The 23,725-nt window shown below is 41.2% G+C and overlaps 2 protein-coding genes across 2 annotated transcripts in view; both read right to left on the bottom strand.

The window, feature by feature from the left end:
- HEATR3 (HEAT repeat containing 3) overlaps positions 1 to 4,958 on the bottom strand; it is a 28,148-nt gene extending 23,190 nt beyond the window's left edge. The window contains 2 exon segments of the mRNA XM_032231140.1: positions 328 to 500; positions 4,734 to 4,958. Coding sequence (XP_032087031.1) covers positions 328 to 500; positions 4,734 to 4,943 — 383 coding nt within the window. The 5' untranslated portion in view covers positions 4,944 to 4,958.
- A 6,510-nt stretch (positions 4,959 to 11,468) lies between these two features.
- Positions 11,469 to 19,454, bottom strand: CNEP1R1 (CTD nuclear envelope phosphatase 1 regulatory subunit 1). The gene is given in 7 exon segments (XM_032231453.1): positions 11,469 to 11,559; positions 12,937 to 12,991; positions 14,525 to 14,564; positions 14,567 to 14,633; positions 15,755 to 15,828; positions 16,583 to 16,654; positions 19,316 to 19,454. Coding segments are annotated over 7 exon segments (375 nt in total). The 5' UTR covers positions 19,341 to 19,454; the 3' UTR covers positions 11,469 to 11,517.
- Between the last annotated feature and the right edge of the window lie 4,271 nt (positions 19,455 to 23,725).

The raw sequence follows: 23,725 nt of genomic DNA, 5'->3' as shown, positions 1-23,725 counted from the left end.
AGATCCAGACACTTACTACCCTCCCGGTCTTCCGCAAAGCTGTTAAGTCCTGGCTGCTCCAGCAGGCTGGGGGGCCCTCGATATATCCAGCCCCCCGGAGATTGTGATTGTTGTATATTTTAATGTTGTTTGTGTATTATTCCCCCTCCCTTGTTTTATTGTAAGCCGCCCGGGAGTCCTTCGGGAGTGGGCGGCATACAAATCAATAAAACTATAAATTAAACTATTGGGGGGGGGTTCGGGTGCATGCCCACACTTTGGACACTCGGTCCCAGAAACGGTGAGCCATCACTGCCCTAAATCTTCTTGCTATCATCCATCACTCACCGGAGAGCTCCCGCCGCCGTCTCCCGAACCACTAAGCTTGGATCCAGCAGCAACGGGCCCAGCCGCCGAACGACGTCTCGTTGCACAAAAGCTGGGATCGTCTGCTGCTGTTGCAACATCTTGGAAATGTTGGCGCAAGCAAATTCACGCACGTCGGCATTGGGGTGCTGCAACTAGACAGGCAGAAAGCAGGAGAGGAGAATTAATACACCGTACGGTTAAGTCTCGACGGGAGGAAAATATTTGTAGCTCAGGGCTGGGCGCTCCTCTGAAATAGCTTTTGACATGCGTGCGTTTGGATCTGAGGTGGGGGACATGCGCTCTGCACTTGCCCAGGAGGGTGTGCCTAGGTTTAAATCCCGGTTAACTGACAAATGCGCGCTCAGAAAAAGCGCGCCCGACGAAACCGCGGCGAGAAGACTGCGAGTTCTAAATCACGCCGACGAATGAGCGCAGAAGCGTGCCGCAGAAGCGCGCTCTAACCCTAACCCTGAACCTAACCCTGAACCTAACCCTGAACCTAACCCTAACCCTAACCCCCTGAACCTAACCCTTAACCTAACCCGTACCTAACCTTAACCTAACCCTGAACCTAACCCTGAACCTAACCCTAACCCGACCTAACCCCTAACCCTGAACTACCCTAAACTAACCCTGAACCTAACCCTTAACCAACCCTTAACCTAACCCTAAACTAACCCTGAACCTAACCCTGAACCTAACCCTGAACCTAACCCTGAACCTAACCCTAACCCTGAACCTAACCCTGAACCTAACCCTTAACCTAACCCTTAACCTAACCCTGAACCTAACCCTTAACCTAACCCTTAACCTAACCCTGAACCTAACCCTGAACCTAACCTTAACCTAACCTGAACCTAACCCTAAACCTAACCCTGAACTAACCTGAACCTAACCTAAACCTAACCCTGAACCTAACCCTTAACTACCTAACCTGAACCTAACCTAAAACCTACCCTGAACCTAACCCTGAACCTAACCCTGAACCTAACCCTAAACCTAACCTGAACCTAACCCTGAACCTAACCCTTAACCTAACCCTTACCTACCTGAACCTAACCCTAAACCTAACCCTGAACCTAACCCTTAACCTAACCCTGAACCTAACCCTGAACCTAACCCTGAACCTAACCCTTAACCTAACCCTGAACCTAACCCTGAACCTAACCCTTAACCTAAACCCTTAACCTAACCCTTAACCTAACCCTGAACCTAACCCTAAACCTAACCCTAAACCTAACCCTAACCCTGAACCTAACCCTAAACCTAACCCTTACCTTAACTTAAATCACGCTTCTGTTGGCGCGCTGTTGTGGGCGCCATAGATGATGTCGCGGTTTTCGCGCCGTGGTTTCGTCGGCGCGCTTTTGTCGTGCGCGCATTTGTCGGGTCACGCAAATCCCGCGGGAAGGAGGCCTTCCAGGAATCTTCAAATGGGACTTGGCGATGAGGGATCCTCTGTGCTTTGTGGTTTCCTTGCAGCCATTTCATAACCCAACTGGGTAACGTCATCAGCCCTAGCATGATGATCCTAATTGGGTTAGCCTAACGGACACACTATAACAGGCAAGGCTGTATACTGTCACCCTGCCTATTTAACTTACTTGCAGAGCACATGATGAGAAAGGCAGGGCTAGATGAATCAAAAGTTGGAATTAAGATTGCCGGGAGAAATATCAACAACCTCAGATATGCCGATGATACCACGCTCATGGGCGAGAGTGAAGAGGAACTAAAGAGCCCCTTGATGCGGGTGAAAGAGGAGAGTGCAAAAGTTGGCTTGAAACTCAACATTAAGAAAACTAAGATCACCAATAATGATGGAAAGATGGGAAAAGATTTGGGTAAGAAATGTAAATTTACGCAAGCTCAAAACTTGAGAGAGAATTTTTACAAGATGCTTTACAGATGGCATCTGGATACCAAAAAGCTAGCTTGTATGTATCCGAATTTGCAATCCAAATGTTGGAGATGTGATTGTGTTGACGCTACCTATTATCATGTATGGTGGACTTGTAAAAAGTTAAAGCATTTGGGATAAAAAATATGGTGGATTATTCAAAATATTCTTCAAAAGAGAATAAAAGTTTACTCCTCGGTTGTTCTTGCTAGGTATAATTACAGACTGTACAGTTATAGAGACTAATTTGATTCTGAATTTAATAACGGCAGCAAGATTGTTGGTGGCGCAGTACTGGAAGAAGGAAAGAATTACATACTATTCAAGAATGGACATTAAAAGTAGTAAACTTAGCAGAGATGAACAAAATATCAGCATACTGAAGGACCATTCAGATGAGAAATACAAGTTGGAATGGAGAAGATGGATTGACTACATTCAGAATAAATATCGGACTAAGAACTTCCAATTAGCTTATGAATGAACAAGGAATGTTATAATTTATCTAAATTTAGTTTAACAAAAGGAGAGTTAAAGTACAAGAGGGAGGTAAGATGCTATAGTTAGTTAGCTTATCTTAGTGTATGATTGTTAATGTTTATACCCTGTATTTTGCTCTGGGAAGTTGGGGGAGGGAGGGTTGGAGTTTTATTAAAACTCTTCAATAAAAAAAAGAAAACTAAGATCATGGCATCTGGCCCTCTCAATTCCTGGCAATAGATGGGGAAGAAATGGGAGGTAGTAAGCGATTTTACTTTCCTGGGATCCAAGATCACCGCAGATGGGGAAAGTTGGACCCTAAGGAAGGCTGAGCGCAAAAGAATGGAGGCGTTTTGAACTCTGATGCTGGAGGAAGACTCCTGCGAGTCCCTTGGACTGCAAGGCCATCCAATCGGTCAGTCCTGGAGGAGATCAACCCTAACTGCTCTTTAGAAGGCCAGACCCTGAAGAGGAAACTCAAAGACTTTGGCCACCTAATGAGAAGGACGGACTCCCTGGAGAAGAGCCTCATGCTGGGAAAGATGGAGGGCAAAAGAAGAAGGGGACAGCAGAGAATGAGGTGGCTGGATGGGAGTCACGGAATCTATCTATCTATCTATCTATCTATCATCTATCTATCTATCTATCTATCTATCTATCTATCTATCTATCTATCTATCTATCTACCCTACCTACCTACCCCTACCTACCTACCTACTACCTACCTACCTCTATCTATCTATATATCTATCTATCTATCTATCTATCTATCTATCTATCTATCATCTATATATCTATCTATCTATCTATCTATCATCTATCTATCATCTATGTATCTACCTACCTACCTCTATCTATCTATCTATCTATCTATCTATCTATCTATCTATCTATCTATCACTATCTCTATCATCTATCTATCTATCATCTATCTTCTATGTATCTATCTATCTATCATCTATCTATCATCTATCTATCTATCTATCTATCATCTATCTATCATCTATCTATCTATCTATCTATCTATCTATCTATCTATCTATCTATCTATCTATCTATCTATCTATCTATCTATCTATCTATCTATCTATCTACCTACCTACCTACCTACCTACCTACCTACCCTACCTACCTACCTACCTAACCTACCTACCTACCTACATCTGTCTGTCTGTCTGTCTGTCTATCTTCTATCTATCTTCTATGTATCTATCTATCATCTATCTATCATCTATCTATCATCTATGTATATATCTATCTATCATCTATCTATCTATCATCTATCTATCTATCTATCTATCTATCTATCTATCTATCTATCATCTATCTATCTATCTATCTATCTATCTATCTATCTATCTATCTATCAATCTATCTATCTATCTCTTCTGAAACTCAAATACCTTGGCCACCTAATGAGAAGGAAGGACTCCCTGGAGAAGAGCCTCATGCTGGGAACGATTGAGAGCAAGAGAAGAAGAGGATGTGACAGAGAATGAGATGCAGCATATTCCAAGCGCATAACAAAGTGGCATTAACTCTTCACGTGATCTTGATTCTATCCCTCTGTTAATGCAGCCCCCTCCTCTCTCCCCCTGACGCCCAACCCTTCCCCACGCTAGAATGAAACAGAGTAAGAGCTGGAAGGGACCCTCGGAGGTCTTCTAGTCCAACCCCCGCTTAGGCAGGAAACCCTGCGCCACTTCAGATAAATGGCTGCCCAACATCTTCTCAACAACTCCAGTGTTGGAGCAATTCACAACTTATGGAAAGCAAGTCGTTCCACGGTGCAATTCTTCTCACTGAGAGCTGGGAGGGACCTGGAGGTCGTCTAGTCCAGCCCCCTGCTCCAGCAGGAGAGAACCTATATTCCATCTCAGACCAGGGAGGGACTCTCCAGTCTCTTCTCCAGGGATGGAGAGGGCGCGATTGGTAAAGGCGAGCCCGGCTTCCACCACCACCACCACCACCCCTCCGTGGGCACCCACGTTCCCTCTTGCCTTGCCTTCTCCAGCAGCTCGGCGGCCGGGGAGCTTGCCTCTTCTTCTCCGCTTCGTCTTCCGCCGCCGGCTCGCTCGGGCTCCCGGCCGGAGCGAAAGCGGCGGGCGAAAGCGAACGGGCCTTGGTCTTGCCATGGCCGAGCGAGCCGCTCCCACCGAAGACACCGGGGACAGGTCGGCGGGCCTTCTTCCCCACGTGGGCGGCTGGGACGCATGCGCCGCTCTCCGCCCCGGAGCAAGGCGGAAGAAGGGGCTTGGCTTGGGGAGGAGGGGAGCGGGGGACGGATGGGCCGCCGGGGTCGCTGGGTGGATGAGTCGGGGTCTCCGCGGCTTGTCTTTCCCAGGCCGCTCTGCATTGCATTCGCTTCCTACCCGGGGCGGAGAGGCGATCGGTTGCCGCAGGGCGCTCAACTCGCCCTTACGCGCCATCCAATGAATGGACTACAAGAATAGCATAAGAAGGGGAGGGGATGGAAGGGAGGAGAGAGAGAAGGACAGGGCAGGAATAAGGATAGAAGAAAAGAGGAGAGGAGAATAAGAGGATAGAGAATAGAGAAATGAATAGAATAGAGAATAGAATAGAATAATAGAATAGAGGAAGTGAATAGAATAGAATAATAGAAAAATGAATAGAATAGAATAATAGAAGAGAGAAACAAATAGAATAGAATAATAGAATAGAGAAATGAATAATAGAATAGAGGAAATGAATAGAATAGAATAATAGAAAAATGAATAGAATAGAATAATAGAAGAGAGAATAGAAGAGGGAAACAAATAGAATAGAATAATCGAATAGAGAAATGAAAAGAATAGAATAGAATAATAGAAGAGAGAATAGAAGAGAGAAACAAATAGAATAGAATAATAGAATAGAGAAATGAATAGAGAATAGAATAATAGAATAGAGAAATGAATAGAATAGCATAATAGAAAAATGAATAGAATAGAATAATAGAAGAGAGAAACAAATAGAATACAATAATAGAATAGAGAAATGAATAGAATAGAATAGAGAATAGAATAGAGAAATGAAAAGAATAGAATAGAATAATAGAAGAGAGAATAGAAGAGAGAAACGAATAGAATAATAGAATAGAGAAATGAATAGAGAATAGAATAATAGAATAGAGGAAATGAATAGAGAATAGAATAGAGAAATGAAAAGAAAAGAATAGAATAATAGAATAGAGAAATGAATAGAATAGAATAATAGAATAGAGAAATGAATAGAATAGAGAAATACAATAGAATAGAATAATAAACTAGAGGAAATGAATAGAATAGAATAATAGAAAATGAATAGAAGAGAGAATAGAAGAGAGAAACAATAGAAAAGAAGAATAGAATAGAGAAATGAATAGAATAGAATAGAAGAATAGAGAAATAAATAGAATAGAATAATTGAATTGAATGAGCTGGAAGGGACATTGGAGGTCTTCCAGTCAGCCCCCTGCTCAGGATCCTATACCATTTCAGACAACTTGACTATCCAGTCTCTTCTTTAAACCTCCAGAGATGGGAGTGCCCACGATTTCTGGTGGCAAGCTGTTCCGTTGGTTAATTGTCCTCACTGTTAGGAAGTTTCTCCTTAATTCCAGGTTGCTTCTCTCCTTGATTAGTTTCCATCCATTGTTTCTTGCCCTGCCCTCTGGTGCTTGGAGAGTAATTGGAGATTCAGTTGAGTTGGATTGAGAAAGATTTCCCTTCGTTGCCAGACCCCTATAAAATACAGGAGCTTGATTTATTTAGTGGGATTTTTTTTTTTAAAAAAAATTAAAGTTAACAATATATTCCAGTTGTTGACAATTTATAATACGAATTATAAATCCTGCTTAGATTTTTTTTTCTTCTACTCACAGGTTAGCTGTAATCAAAGCCTCCTCTGGTTTGAGCTGGGTTTTAAATGCAGTTTTCTCCCTGAGTTAATGGCAAGAGGGCAGCTTTCTTAAGATCGTCAAGTCTGCTACGAACATTTTTTAAAGAATCATTCTACATTTGACTCGGCCTCCATCCTCCCGAGGTGGGTAAAATGAGGACCCAAATTGTTGGGGCAATAGGCTGACTCTGTAAACTGCTTAGAGAGGACTATAAAAGCGCTGTGAAGCGGTATATAAGTCTAAGTGCTATCGCTATTGCAGGCTAACTCTGCCTACCGCCAGCAGTTCGAATCTCACCAGGCTCAAGGTTGACTCAGCCTTCCATCCTTCCAAGGGGGGTAAAATGAGGACCCGGATTGTTGGGGGCAAAATGCTGACTCTGTAAACCGCTTAGAGAGGACTATAAAGCACTATAAAGCGGTATATACTGTAAGACTAAATGCAATTGCTATTGCTATTTGGTAGAATCCCACCAAATTCTTCGGCCTAATAATAGGAAGGCCTTCTTTCTAACCTCCTGTATTTTGAAATCTCCACATTTCAATCATCTTTTTCTGAAACCATGAAAAATTAAAAAGCTGCCTAAATTCAACCATATCTTAAAATACGTACGCTAAAGTGCCCAGAATCAGATATACATTTCTATTGTATAGTATTTAACCCTTGGATAATAAATGCAAGTTAATCTTGCCTAAAACAATAAAGCAATGTCTTTCATACCAGATTGCGGTGAGCCGTCCATCGATACAAAGGATGAGAGTAGATGAAACATGTCTCCATTACTGAGATCGGTTGCCACCAAATTTTTCCTCCAAGTTATCCAGGGTCTCATCTTGATCGAGTTTTATCTCCCGTATAATCCATATAGTTATGAAATCCTCCTTGTCAGTAGGTTACCTTATCTCAGTTCAGTGCATGAAGCTGCACTGGGATCTAAAGTAATCTCTTTAATGGAAAGGAACTTTTTTCCGCTTAGGTTAAAGACAGGTCCAGACTAGTCCGTGAGATCGGTGGGCGGGGAGGACGGATGGAGGGATCACTTCTGCTGCTGAAGTTTTACTGGAAGTTTAACAGCGGATATATGTCCAGTACGTATTATTTTAGTACCACTAGATTGCTAACTTTCATTCTTTCCCAACAAATTTTGTCTTAGGTTGATAAGCTGTAACCATCCCTTAAATTTTAAGAGAGAGCTCCCAAGTGCAGAAATACTATCTATCTATCTATCTATCTATCTAATCTATCTATCTATCTATCTATCTATATCTTATTGTGTCACAACCCCTATCTATCTATCTATCTATATCTATCTATCTATCTATCTATCTATTCTATCTATCTATCTATCTATCTATCATCTCTCTATTGTGTCACAACCCACTATCTATCTATCTATCTATCTATCTATCTATCTATCTATCTATCTATCTATCTATCTATCGTATCTATCTATCAATCTATCTATTGTGTCAATCTATCTATCTATCTATTGTGTCACATCTATCTATCTATCTATCTATCTCTATATCTATCTATCTATCTATCTATCATATGTGTGTGTGTTATATGTGTATGTGTGGTGTGTTTGTGTGTGTATATGTGTGTATATATGTATGTATATATAAGTATGTATGTATGCTATACATATATACATATGTATCGTGTACAAACACACACAACACACACACCACACACTATATATAGTGTCACAACCCTGGTATGCCCCAAATATGGGAGGTAGCATACTGCTTTCCTTTCCCTGTCTATCGGCTCACTCTGGGAAGCCATTTTTTTTATGTTGCCTTGTTACATTTGTGTTGTGTTTGTGCTGATAAATAATAAAGGTAGACTAGTATAGATCTATTTCAAGCTATTTAGCTCTCACCAGTTAGCTATACCCTTACTGTATGGCTAGCTGTATAGCTGCTAGCTGTATAAATAATATTATATAATAATATAGCTAGTAAGCAATGGGAGAATGGCACAGAATTGATTCTAGAATTGGGAAGATGGACTGAAAATACTGGAATTTATCATGCCAGTAGAAAAGAACTGGTTTATCAAAATCTGGGGAAGTTATGGGTGAGGATGCACTCTGTTCTCTGTATTCTGCAGTTTGTTTTACAAACAGTAGTATGCAAAAATGAGCTATTTAGGTTATTTTCAAAGTTACATTGATAACAGCTGTATTTGGGCAATTAGGGGTCGGTTTTCAACTTCTACAGGTAGTCAACTTTGACTTACGACCACCACCTAAATTTCTGTTGCTAAGTGAGACATTTGCTTAGTAAGTTTCGGCCCACTTTTAAGGCCATTCTCAGCCATAGTTGTTAAGTGAATCACTGTAGTTGTTAAGTGAGTTAAGATGGTTGTTAAGTGAATTTGGATTCTGCATTGACTTGCTTATCACAAGGTTGGAAAAAGGTGATCCTGTGACTCTGCAACCATCATAAATACGAGTCAGTTGTCAAGTTGTCCGGATTCTGATATGGCCACGAGGATGCTGCAATGGTCATAAGTGTGAAAACGGTCATCACTTTTTTCATTGCCATCGTAACTTGAACGGGTACACTAAATGAATGGTGTAAATCAAGGATTACCTGCACAATGCTTTATCAACTAAGAGATTCTTTTTTAAAAAATGGAATGGGGCCGTAATAGATAATCATGTCTATAATTAAATCTTAAGGGAAGAGATTATTCTTTGGTGACCAAAGACCACCAATTTTTATGAAATGCATATGGTTGGGTAAGGTGCTACCATGTTATTCCTGACTATAAGTCATTCTACAACAACTAGGAAAATGTATAAATCCAATATACTCTACTTTTAAGATTTCTTGCTATAAATTCACGTAGCGTGACTATTTGTAGGACTGGTATGGACCCTCAACCATTGGTTGGTTTCCAACTATTTTTTATTGCAGAAAACAACGGTATTTTGCAATTTTTCCCCAATAGAATTTTCAGAAGTTAGTGATTTCAGAGGTTTTACTTCCAACAAACACACTCTCGCATTTTTTTTTTAAAGATCAAACAATAAATATTTATTAAAAGGCAATTCCTACAAAAATGTACAGCTGCTTAAAAACCACGGTGATGTAAGGAACGGAGAAGACATTTGAAGAGCAAAAGAAGGGGGAAAAAAATCAGACTTTTGAGGTGCATTATTACTAAACCCAAAGATTTTCTTCTCCTCTAAATTCTTGCACAGTAAGGATCCTTTTGGTCTCAGCTGCGCCTTAAAAGAACAATGCACTTATTTAAATGCTTTTTAAAAAAGGCTCAAGGATTTTAAAATTATATTCCTGAACGGTATTTTAAAAGTCACACTGTGGGTCACAGCCACTTATTATATTATATATTATTATTATTTAACACTTCCATGTAACAAGGGTAATTAAAATCATTTGTTAAAAAAGGAGTTTTTTTTAAGAAATTTCCCTTATGGAGAAACTACAGAGTCACTAAGCAATCTAGAATCTGATTTTCATGGGTTACAAAACCTTTTTCTTAAGCAGGTATTTTTGGTGAAAAATACAACCAAAGAGACCGCTTCCAATATCAGAGTGAAAGCTTCACGTCTCCAGTACTTCTGCTAAATTAAACTATCATCAACACAGAGAACTATGGTTTGAGAGCATCCTGTATGGCTTCCATGATGCTGTTCCCACTTCTAGCGTGGCGTTACATTTGCAGTCATGCTAGTTCTGCAAATGGCTAATGCAAACACAGAAAAACTTAGCTACCCATCAAGCTGAGTTTGGAAGTTTGCAGGTGTCCAATACAAGGCTGCAAACCTACTTCCCAAATTCTTCAAATCTGTTAGGTCAGTTGAGGGTATCTTGCATGCCCCAGGCTAAAACAAAACCCGAAAGAACAGCAAAATGGTTTGGTTAACATTTCTGGCACTTCTTTTCGTCAAGTTAATATGAAGAACATTTGCATCCCATCCAGCAATACTATTAATTTCACGGCGGATCTCTCCTGGCAGCAATTTCAATCCAATAACATTGTTGTTGTTGTTTTAATGCGGGGGGGGGGGAGGACAACTCTGGAGAGGAAGAGCGAAAAAACAGCAGCTGTGGAGAACAGAGCAGAATCGAAGGTTGCACAAAGCGAAAAACTAGGGACTAAAAAAATTAGCTCCGCACCAAGTGTTTGTGGGCGATGCGCCATTCATTTTCCCTCTGCTTTTCCAACGTGCGCGGGCCAACGTTTTATAATTATTAGCAACGAAAATGCAAAATGTGACTTCTCGGGAGGCTCGCTCTCCCATGTTCTGGGTCCAAACGAGCCAAAAAGGAAACTAACTTTTACACCTGCAGAGCTGTGGGAAGCAGCTAACTCAAAATCGCAACGATACTCTGAAACGTTAGCTGCTGGTAAGTTCCAGTCGACGGAGGTTGCTGCCGTCAGATAAAGGACCCAACTGCAGTGAACATTAGGCAGCATGTCAACCCACTCATCATCGAACAAACCACAGATGACCCTCTGGATGTGACTATCCACAAATTGGGACGGCAATGTGGGAGAGGGTAGAGAGCTCACAATCCACAAACACACACACACACACACACTGGTTAAAAAAAATACGCCGTGGCGAATGGCAGTACAAACACTGTCGCCGTTTTCTATTTACAAGACTCGCGTGTTGTAAATGGAGACGGGTCTCCGGAGGAGCTGCCTGGGCGCCACCTCGCCATTCGAGATGAGGAAACCGTAATACTGTCCTAGGAGGAAAAATCGATAACACAAAGAGTTCGGGTAGAAAGATGTTTCTCGCCCGCCTTTCCAGCGAAGGTTGAAGACAAAGCCCGTTTCTCGTCCCCTTTGGCCTGTTGTAGCGAAGAAGAAGAAACCAAAGTGGCGTGTGTAATTCACGATCCCTTTACGCAAAGGCCGTGGGTTATTGGACGTGGAGACGAGGTTTCAAGATTAATTTTCCAGTCTGTGCGGGTGGAGGGGGGGGAAAAAAACAACAACCAGCCTTAACATGGCAAGATAAACCCAGCAGAGATTCTACTACCTGAGATTTCTCAGGACAATAACTGAATGGGAAAATGCTGGTGACATTCTACTGCTGCACCATAGGGAGTATTTTAACTTACCGTATATACTCAAGTATAAGCCGAGTTTTTCAGCCCACTTTTTGGGCTGAAAAAAGCCACCTCGGCTTATACTCGAGTCAGTGAAAAATTTGCCCGAAATGGAGGAGAAAAAAGGGGCGGGGCCATGCCGCTGGGTGACGCTTGTGAATGGCCCGGCGCCCCTGTGAGTTTCCCCTCCCTCTGTGTCAGTTTGCCGTGCAGCGCGCACCGCACCATCCCCCCTCCTCACGTTCTAATGTAATGCAGGGCTGTCTTATGATTCCCTTCCTCCCCCTCCTGCCGCTCTGCAACGATGTCCCACCTCCTCCTTGTTATGGCAAGCAGCCACATAGCGATGTCCCACCTCCTCTGGTACAGTGATCCAATGATAGGAATCACTGTGCCGTGTGTCATAGGAGGGGGACATCGCTCCCGCGGCTGCACGGGACATCATCATCACAGCGGGACATCAGCATCATGAGGTGAGTGAAGTATTTCATTGAATACACCGCTAGTTTACTGTTTTTCTTTGAAATAAATATTCAAAAACATTATTGGTATCTATTTTATTTTTGAAATTTACCGGTAGCTGCTGCATTTCCCACCCTAGGCTTATACTCGAGTCAATAACTTTTCCAGTTTTTTTGTGGTAAAATTAGGTGCCTCGGCTTATATTCGGGTCGGCCTATACTCGAGTATATATGGTACTGCAGCTGTGTATGGTTTGCCAATTGCACAGGGGCAGATAGGACAGCATTCCAGAGAGTTAAAGTCATTGCCCAGAGGATCATTGGCTGCCCTCTCCCCTCTTTCAAAGAGCTTTAGAGCTCCCGATGCCTTAAGAAAGTTCAGAACATCCTTAAAGATCCATCTCATCCTGGGCACCCCTCCCCCCCTTTTTTTTGAACTATTACCATCCGGCAGACGGTACAGGATAATAAAAACAAGGACGAATAGGCTGAAAAACAGCTTCCAGAGCAGTAACTAAATTGAATTCCACTAATAGTGCAATATTAACGTAATATCAGGATTTTTAAATTCAATTGTATAGAATGTGAAAGATGTGTGCTTTTGTTTTATTTTTATGTATAATGTACACTGAACATGGCGTTTAATTTCGTCGTACAATGTGCAATGACAATAAAATAAAATAAACCGGCAACTCCCTCCCGCCAGAAGTTTCGTTTAAGGTGTCAAAACTCAACGTAGTTATCCAAGGGGAAAAAAGAGTCACTTACATCATCACATGACATGTTGTATTCTGCCAAAACAGTTCGACATCGAGCGGCAATGCTGAAGAGGGTGTCAAAGAAACATACTTTCTCCATAGTCAATGGTCCTGCTTTCCTAATCCATTTAGCACACTGATTAAAAAGATATATTTCTGAATGTCTCACCAAATTTTTAATTCCTGCTAACTGCTTGATAATTATTTAAAAATGCTTATCAGCGACAAATTATTAATATATGTGTGTGTGTGTGTGTGTGTGTGTGTTGCATTTGTGCTGATAAATAAATAAAGGGTGACTAGTATAGATCTATTTCAAGCTATTAGCTCTCATCAGCTAGCCTTATTTATCAGCTTATTTATCAGCACAAATGCAACACAAATGTAACAAAGGCAACAGTAAAAATAATGGCTTTCTGTCTGGATGGTCTCTTGTGATGAGCGATAGACAGAGAAAGGAAGCAGTATGCTTCCTCCCATATTTGGCCATACCAGGGGTTGTGACTCACTCACTCTCTCTATATATATAGATAGATAATAGATAGATAGATAGATAGATAGATAGATAGATAGATAGATAGATAGATAGATAGATAGATAGATTAGATATGTGTGTGTGTGCGCGGCGCGCGTGCTGTGCGTGCATACATACATATATATTACACACACATAGTTTTTTCTTTGTCAAAACACCTGGTATGCCCGCATTCTTTGATAAAGAAAAAACACTTAATCATTCCCCCTGGCTCAGCTGATAAAGGGAGAAGAGCTTGTGGCTTACAGGTTAATACAATTGCCTAATATGTAAACAGCCCAAGTTCAATCCAGCAAGGGTATGGCTAGCTGATGAGAGCTAAATAGATTGAAATAGATCTATACTAGTCTCCATTTATTTATCAGCAAAAATGCAACTCTATCTATCTATCTATCTATCTGTCTGTAATGTATATAGTTGTATTTTTTGCTGTCCACACACACACACACACACACAGTCACTCTCACACACACATCAAATGAGATTCTGCTGCCTTTCTATATCCAGAAATGGCACAAAGCTATAATTCTCCTTTTCTGTGCTTTTTAAGAGGGAAAAGCTTTAATCTGGGCAAAACCTACACTAGAGTTAAGAGCTTCTTACGCTTAAATTACTCTCCTGTAAAAATGACTAAACAGCCTACAGGTAGTCCTTAACTTACAAGCACAATTGGGCCCAACATTTCTGCTGATAAGTGACATGTTTGTTAAGTGAACTTTGCCCCATTTACGACCTTTCTGCCTCAGCTGTTAAGGGAATCACTGCAGTTGATAAGCTAGTAACCCAGTTGTTAAGTGAATCTGGCTTCCCCTTTGAACGCAAAGGGGGATCACATGATCTTGAGATACAGCAACGGTCATAAATATGAGTCAGTTAATTTTGATCGCATGATCACGGGGAATGCTGCAGAGGTCATAACTGAAACACGGTCAGAGATCAGTTTTTTCAGTGCGTTTGAAACTTTGGTTATTAAACAAACTGTTGTAAGTCGAGGACATATTAAATAGTTATGTATTGCACACATTCGCACCTGGTACCTGCATAAAACCCTTGGAAAGGATACATTGAGGGCGCCACTACTCTTTTATGTATCCCAGCAAAAATAATCCAATTAATGTAATACAGCTAATGGTGAAGAATGGATGATTCCATAGAGACGTGAAAAAAGACACCTAGGAGAGAATCAAAACACTTATTTTTATTTTAAAAAACACTCTTACGCTGGATGACGTCAACACAAACTTAAAAAAACGGAACCCACAAAAACTGTTCAAGAAGTGAAAATCTGTACTGTACTTTCGATTTCCTTCTCAGCAAAAAGCAATAAGCCTAATTTCTAATTTTTCTCTGCAACTCTGCTGATTTTTCTTTTCTTTGAAGGTAGACAGATTCTAGTTGTTCACTTCTGAAATCTAATCTAAAAGACCCCAAAATTGTGATATCATCACAAATGGACAACTCCCCTATGTTGTTCTAACATGCTTCTAGAAGTGTGGGATTGGATTCCTATTTGGAGGGTTCCACCCCAAACCGCGTTCGACTATAGCAGTAGACTTATATACGCTTCATAGGCCTTTTCTAGGCCTCTCTAAGAGGTTACAGAGAGTCAGCATATTGCCCCCAACAATCTGGGTCCTCATTTTACCCACCCTCGGAAGGATGGAAGGCTGAGTCAACCCTGAGCGGTGAGATTTTGAACCGCTGACATGTGATCTAGCAGTAGCCTGCGTGCTGCATTTAAACCACTGCGCCACCTTGGCTCTTTGACTAAAGGGGATCGACAAAACGTGTAGCTGACATCATCACAGCGCGACAACAGCGCGGAGAAAAAAGCACGCTGAAACGCTAAACTTAAAATTAACCCCTAAACCTAAACCTAACCCCCCTAACCTAACCCTAAACTAACCCTTAACCTAACCCTAAACCAACCCTTAACCTAACCCTAAACCTAACCCTAAAGCTAGCCCTAAACTAAACCTAACCCTTACCTTAACTTGAATCGGCTTGCTTTCAAAGCGCTATTTAAAGCGCCCTTCTTTCTCCGCGCTCGCTGTTGTCGCCCTGTTGATGACATCAGCGACGCGGTTTAATCGGGCGCGCTTTAGTCGAGCGCGGTTTTGTCGTGCCACGATTTGGAGAGATGAAAGTGCTACATTGACGGTAATGACATGTCTTGGATATTGTTAGAGGAGAAACAGCGATTTTCCAGACAATCCTACAATACTTGCTAAAGTATCCTAAATATTTTCTATGAGGGCAAATTAAAAAAAAAATATGCTAGAACTTCACCCACCTTCTGCGTTTCGGGATCTATTAACCAGTTCCAAGCACCAGTGGCTGTCCAGACTGATACCACTATAAGAATTACTGGAAAAGAATCGAAAGGACAAAAAATGATGTCGTTACATTGAATACATTGGGAACAAGCTCTTAACAATTTGACTTAACAATACAAAAGAGGACCCTGCCAATCACGGTCTTAAATTGTGAAGGTTGTAAATAGAATAGAACCGAATTCTTTATGGCCAAGTGTGATTGGACACACAAGGAATTTGTCTTTGGTGCAGATGCTCTCGGTGTATTATAAAAGATAAGATACATTCGTCAAGAATCATAAGGTACACACTTAATGAGGGTCATAGGGTACAAATAAGCAATCAAGAAACAATCAATATAATATAAATGTAGGATGCAAGCAACAAAGTATAGTCCTGCAGTCATAAGTGGGAGGGAATGTGTGATAGGAACGATGAGAAGATAATAGTAATAGTAATGCAGCCTTAGTAAATAGTTTGACAATGTTGAGGGATTATTTGTTTAGCAGAGTGATGGCATTCAGGGAAAAATTGTTCTGGTGTCTAGTGTCTTGGTGTGCGTCGTTTGAGGGTTAGGAGTTCAAGGAGTTAAAGCACCCCATGAAGAGATCCAGTTTATTAACTACTTTAGGGTTGTTACGCAAAAATCACCCTTATTGTAAATTGCAAGCACGGTCATTATAATACACTTTACCGAATAACGCAGATTTCCATCACCCAGCTTTTCAACATGAGTTTCTTTAAAGACACAGATAGCAGCAATTTGATCAAGCATTTAATAATTGGGAGGCAAGCCTGTCACTTACTTCTCCAGCGTCCAGTAGCTGGTTGTAAACAAGCTATGTATTCAGTTAGCCTTCTTTCAAAAGCCTTGAGATCTAAAAAAACGAGAGGGAATAACCGGATTAGTCAAAGCCTGCTTTCGAATTTAGATTTAGCATCTTGAAACCATAGAAGTTCTTTACGAGGTGATGGCTACGCAAAGGACATTTGTTGCTTTTAAGTTAGTGCTGACTTTTGGCCCTACCTGGATAAATCTGCAGGTTTTTTCCCCCATTCTAGCTGTATTTTGTCTGTTGTACCAATAAAAATAGAGGGACGTGGTGGCTCAGTGGCTAAGATGCTGAGCTTGTCGATCAGAAAGGTCGACAGTTCAGCGGTTCGAATCCCTAGTGCCATGTAACGGAGTGAGCTCCCATTACTTATCCCAGCTTCTGCCAACCTAGCAGTTTGAAAGCATGTAAAAATGCAAGTAGAAAAATAGGAACCACCTTTGGTGAGAAGGTAACAGTGTTCCGTGCGCCTTTGGCATTGAGTCATGCCAGCCACATGACCACGGAGACGTTTTCGGACAGCGCTGGCTCTTTGGCTTTTGAAACGGAGATGAGACCGTCTCCTAGAGTCAGGAAGGACTAGCACGTATGTCCGAGTGGAACCTTTACTGATAAACACTTTTTTTTGTAAACTGGATGAGGATAACACAGAAACATTAATACAATCCCATCCAGTGAAGGTAGTGCTAAACTGAATACTTTATTGGCCAAGTGTGATTAGACACGCGAGAAATTTGTTTCTGGTACAGAAGCATTTCAGCGTACTTGCAACAGAAATAATAATAATAACAATAACAATAAGTAGGTCCTATAGGTAGACAAAATACCAAATTCAATCTGAGCATCTGGCTGCCTCTGCAACAAACCATACTGCCATTAAAGGAGACAGTAAAGAAGATAATTTATAATATTCAGAGCACAAATTCTGTTCTCCCATATATGAAAATCTGAATTACTTGTGAAGGCATACCTAAGACTCCTGGCCCATCTAAGGGAACATCAATCAATTAATTTTATTAAATTTATTGGCTGCTAGGGTAACTTAAATATTAAAAGAATAAACTATACAAAACTGGATGAATAGATGGACGGATAGGACAGATAGATGATAGGACAGATGATGGATAGATGATAGACATGATAGATAGATAGATAGATAGATAGATAGATAGATAGATAGATAGATAGATAGATAGATAGATACATACATACATGATGGCATGATGGGTGGTGCATGATGGATGGATAAGATAGATAGATAGATAGCTAGATAGATAGATAGATAGATGATGGATAGATGATATAGATAGATGATGATAGATAGCTAGATAGATAAATGAGATGGTACATGACGTATGGATGGATGAATAGATGGATAGGTAGCTGATAGATGATGGATAGATGATAGACAGATGATAGATAGAAAGATGATAGCTAGGTGGTACATGACAGATGGATGGATGGATGGATGGATGGATGGATGGATGGATGGATGGATGGATATATATATATATATATATATATATATATATATATATATATATATATATATACTATATATATATACATACATACACACACACACACACACACACACACATACATACATCCATACATACATACATACACTTAAAGTCACAACCCCTGGTATGCCCAAGTATGGGGGGAAGGTCACACTTCCACTCTCTGTCATTAGGCTCGTCACAAAGAGTCCATCCAGACAGAAACCCAATATTTTTTACTGTTGCCTTTTTTGTTACATTTGTTATATTATGCTGATAAATAAATAAAGGGAGACTAGTATCGATCTATTTCAAGCTATTTAGCTCTCATCAGCTAGCCATACCCAAGTTTTTGGGAATCGAACCTGTCGAACCTTTAATAATCGAACTTTAAGTATATATGTATATATGTATATATGTATATATGTATATATGTATATATGTATATATGTATATATGTATATAGGGATGATGGATAGATAGATGATAGACAGACAAACAGACAGATAGATTATAGGTGGTATACGATGGATGGATGGATGAATGAATGGATAGATGAGAGACAGGATAGATAGATAGATAGATAGATAGATAGATAGATAGATAGATAGATAGATAGATAGATGATGGATAGATAGATGATGGATAGATGATATAGATAGATGGTGATAGATAGCTAGATAGATAAATGAGATGGTACATGACGGATGGATGGATGAATAGATGGATAGGTAGATGATAGATGATGGATAGATGATAGACAGATGATAGATAGAAAGATGATAGATAGGTGGTACATGACAGATGGATGGATGGATGGATGGATGGATAGAGAGAGAGAGGAGAGAGAAGAGAGAGAGAGAGAGGGGAGGGAGGGAGGGAGGGATGATGGATAGAGATGATAGAGAGACAAACAGACAGATAGATTATAGGTGGTATACGATGGATGGATGATGAATGAATGGATAGATGAGAGACAGGATAGATAGATAGATAGATAGATAGATAGATAGATAGATAGATAGATAGATAGATAGATAGATAGATAGATAGATAGATAGATAGATAGATAAGACAGTTCAGCAGATCCGGGGGCGCCAGGTTGGGGACGGCGGGGGAGCCTTGGGTTGGGGGACGTGGGATAATGACACAGACCTGCGCTGGAACGAAGCGAGGATGTTCGGACCCATCCTCCCGGCCTTACCTTCCGCTTGTTCCAGCGAATTCATCGCTTCAGATGAAAGGGGACGAGACCTCTCCGAGACCAGCCGCCTCGCAAAGCCGGGAGCTTCCCTCTATCCCGCGACGTAAGCTCTCGAACTTCCTTCACCGCCCCTCGCATCATCAGCGCTTTCCATTGTCAGGGTTTGACAAGACTCCGCCCTCCATCACACAAGCCTTTGGGTCATTGGGTCACCCCCCTTGCGGGCAAGAAGCTGGAGGAGGCTGAAGGGACGGGCAGGAGGACTACGCACGCGCAGCTTGCACGCTCCTTCTTCCTTCCTTCCTTCCTTCCCTAGCTTGGTTATATAGGTGTCCTTTTGAAAAGTTAACAATCTTTCTTTTGTTCTTTCTTTTTTCCTTCCTTCCTTCCTTTCCGCCTTCTTTCTCCTTTTCTCTCACCTTCCTTCTTTTCTCTCCTTCCTTCCTTCCTTTTCTCCCTCCTTCCTACTTCCTTCCTCCTTCCTTCCTCCATTTTTCTTCTTCCTTCCTCTTTTTCTCTCCCTTCCTTCCTTCCTTCCTTCCTTCCCTCCCTTCCTTTTGCGAACCATCTTTTTTCTACTATGCAGAAGTCGGGCTGCATTTATTAAATTACCCTGTTGAAAATGAGTGAACGAAGGATGAAAGTACTCTATATCCCCAAACACTCCTAGGTGGTTAATTGTTTAAAATGCTTTAAGTTAATGCTATTCTAACTTGCCAACTTTTTCCAGGAAAATTCTTTATATCTACATCTCTCTCTCTCTCTCTCCTCTCTCTCTCCTCTCTCTCTCTCTCTCTCTCTCTCTCTCTCTCTATCTATCTATCTATCTATCTATCTATCTATCTATCTATCTATCTATCGATAGAGATAGATAGATAGATAGATAGATAGATAGATAGATAGCTAGATAGATAGATAGATAGATCGATAGATAGATAGATAGATAGATAGAGTAGATAGATAGATAATTCCAGGGAACAAGCGAGGTTGGGAATCACTCGGCTGAACTACAGTTCCCGACATCCCTTTCGCCTGGGCAAAGCAGGGCCGTCGTTGCCTGGAAACCGGGCCGCTAGGCCTCGCTAGGCCGCGGGGGTGGAAAAGGACAGGGGAGCGGGACTCTCCGCCCCCGGAAGAGGAGGAGCCCGAGTGGGCGGGACCGGCTGCCCCTTTACCGCCGTTTCCCGCCCGCCCCTTCCTCAGGGTCGCAGCCGCTCCGTGAGGAGAGCTACGAGGCCGGCCTGTCTCGCGGGGCAGAGGGGCGCCTGGGCAGCCCCAACGGGTGAGCGGTGAGGAAGGGGCGTCCTTGGCCGGGAGGAGGAGAGCGGGGGGGGGGGCTCTGGGCAGGCACGAGGAGGGAAGGAGTTGGAGGGGGTACGCAGAGGGGCGGTTGACTGGATGGCGCGAGCTGGCTGCGGATGGGGAGAGGAGGAAGCAGGCCTCGCCAGGGAGTTGGCCTAGAATGGAATCCTTTCTCCACCGAGCTTGCGTCTGTTTGTTTAGAGAGAGAGAGAGAGAGAGAGAGATGAAAAACAAGAGAAGGTGTGTGTGTGTGTGTTTATGTGTATGTATGTATGTAAAAAGAGAATGTTTGTGTGTTTACAGGAATTTAAAAAAAGGTGGGTGTTTACGTATGGGAATATAAAAAACGTGTGTGTTTATGTAAAGGGATATATATATATATAAGAATGTGAATTTATAGGAATATATAAAAATAACGTATGTGTGTGTTTCTAGTGAGGGATATACTTCATATGCAAAAGAGTGTGTATGTAGGAATATACAAAAAGAACGTGTGTGTGTGTGTGTGTGTGGTGTGTATAATGTGTATACTGCATATACAAAAGAGTGTTTGTATAGGAATATGTAAAAAGAATGCGTGCATTATTCATGTATAGCAGTGGTTCCCAACTTGGCAACTTTAAGATTTGTGGACTTCAACTCCCAGAATTCTCCAGCCAAGTTTGGGAACCACTGATGTATAGGGATATGTGTGTGTGTGTGTGTGTGTGTGTGTTGTGTGTATATATATATATACATCACACAGACATATACATACATACATACAAACATACATACATACATACATATATATGAAAGAATGTTCGTAGGAATATGTAAAAAGAACGTGTGTCTGTGTGTGTGTGTTATGTATAGGGAATATATTTATATGTTTTCTGAGGTTTTCGCGGGTGTTAGTATGTAGGTCTCTAGTTGTTCAGGTTTTCTCCCGCGTAGAATTGGAGATGTCTTGGCGACGTTTCGACGAAGTCACATTCGTCATCTTCAGGCTGCTGCTGACTACACCAAACCTGAAGTAGTCAGCAGCAGCCTGAAGATGACGAATGTGACTTCGTCGAAACGTCGCCAAGACATCTCCAATTCTACGCGGGAGAAAACCCGAACAACTAGAGACCTACATATATATATATATATATATATATATATATATATATATATATGCAGGTCTTGGCGTATTCGGGTTTTTTCTCATGTAAGATTGACAGTATCTTGGTGACGTTTCGACCAGGTCCCACTCGTCATCTTCAGACTGGTGCCTTTGGCTTCGTGCTTGTGCGAGCAAAGCGTGATCGGAGCTGCCGTTTTTCTATAATATAAAGGTGGGTGGGTATGGAATGTTGGCTTTGTTGCTTTAAACGGATTGGTTGGCTGTGTTGTCACATCTTGATTGGTTGATGGAATTGATGTTTGGTGAGGGTGATTGGTGATGGCGTCCTGTGTTGTTCTGGGTCCTGTGTCAGTTTTTGTGGCTGGAACTCGTTTGTTGACGAGGGCTGGTTTCCAGATGCCTGGTAGGCGGGAGGTATCGTCACGTTTATTCATGTTGTGGGGGGTGTTTCTCTATTTCGATGGCTTCCATAATTATTCTCTTGTTGAAGTTTTGGAGAGTAATTTGGTTCCTTCAAAATCAGTTTCATTCAAATCAATCACAAGCACGAAACCGAAGGCACTAGCCTGAAGATGACGAGTGGGACCTCGTCAAAACGTCGCCAAGATACTCTCAATCTAACACGGGAAAAGACCCGAATACGCCAAGACCTGCATACCTGTACCCATGAAAATCTACGAAAACATACATATACATATGTGTGTGTTTGAGTATAGGAATATATAGAAATGTGTTATAGGAATATATAAAAAAGAATGTGTGTGTGTTTATGTGTAGGAATTATTTAAAAAGAACATATGTGGGTGTTTGTGTGTCACTCTTGTCTGAGTTCTCCATTCATTTTGTATGCCGTCGTAGTTATTGAGTGAGTGTGTGTGTATACATATAACATATTTGCTGAATATGTATGTCTGTATGTGTGCATATATCTCTCAAGCTTCCTCTTTCTGCGTCTTCCAAGATGGACAGTGATTAAAATGTATATGTATTTTATGTTAGGATATGTATGCAGATAGCATATCGGTACACACATGTACACTCAATAAATACGTGTGTAGAAACTGTATGGAGAGTGCATACACATGATATATACATATATAGAGGGAGAGAATCGGAGGGAGGACTAGCTAGCTACATATAAATGGAACAACAGAGAGGCATCTTGGACAAATAACTCAAATTTTAGTCTTTAATATATACACTGATAGGTATAAATTGTAAAGATATAACTTTGTGTTCTTTTGCTTTGTTTATGAGAGAAAATGTATTTGCTTAATTTTTCTTATATTTCTTAATTTATCTGTCACGTTGTTTATCTCATTGTTGGTCTGATGTTATCTTGGAGTTAATCTGTATTGTTTACTTCGTAGATGTTCTGATGTTATCTTGGAGTTAATCTGTATTGTTTACTTCATAGTTGTTCTGATGTTATCTTGGAGTTAATCTGTATTGTTTACTTCATAGTTGTTCTGATGTTATCTTGGAGTTAATTTGTATTGTTACTTCATTGGTGTTCTGATGTTATCTTGGAGTTAATCTATGCTCCTGGGTGCTAATTGCTGGTGGGGAAGCAATCAGCACCCAGAGGATCATAGATTAACTCCAAGATTAACACCAGACCAACAAGGGAATTAAAAATACCCCTGTCAAGAAACTGCCAAACAAGCCGATAGGAAACAGCCCAACCAAAGAACCTCTAAGACCAGCCCTTACCAACACTGACAAGGCAAGCCACAGGAATATAAACTGAAAGCAAACCCCACTCCTTACCTGCGGATGTTACCTAGTTTGGGTAATGAGATATCTGCATGAAGACAAACAAACTCACAGAGAGCACCCAGGAGCCCTCAAAATGTAATCTGCATTGCTGTAGGCTCTCATTCCATGGAAAAATATAGACTGATAGAAACTCAACTAGAGGATTAATGATTTCCCATCCCCATTTTCATTGTAATCTGCCTTTATTGCTATATTTAATGGGATTGTATTATGCATTTATA

This window comes from Thamnophis elegans, chromosome 14 (assembly GCF_009769535.1).
Source record: "Thamnophis elegans isolate rThaEle1 chromosome 14, rThaEle1.pri, whole genome shotgun sequence".
Taxonomy (NCBI): domain Eukaryota; kingdom Metazoa; phylum Chordata; class Lepidosauria; order Squamata; family Colubridae; genus Thamnophis; species Thamnophis elegans.
Note: the sequence above shows the minus strand (reverse complement) of the source record. Positions and strands in the feature narration are given on the sequence as shown.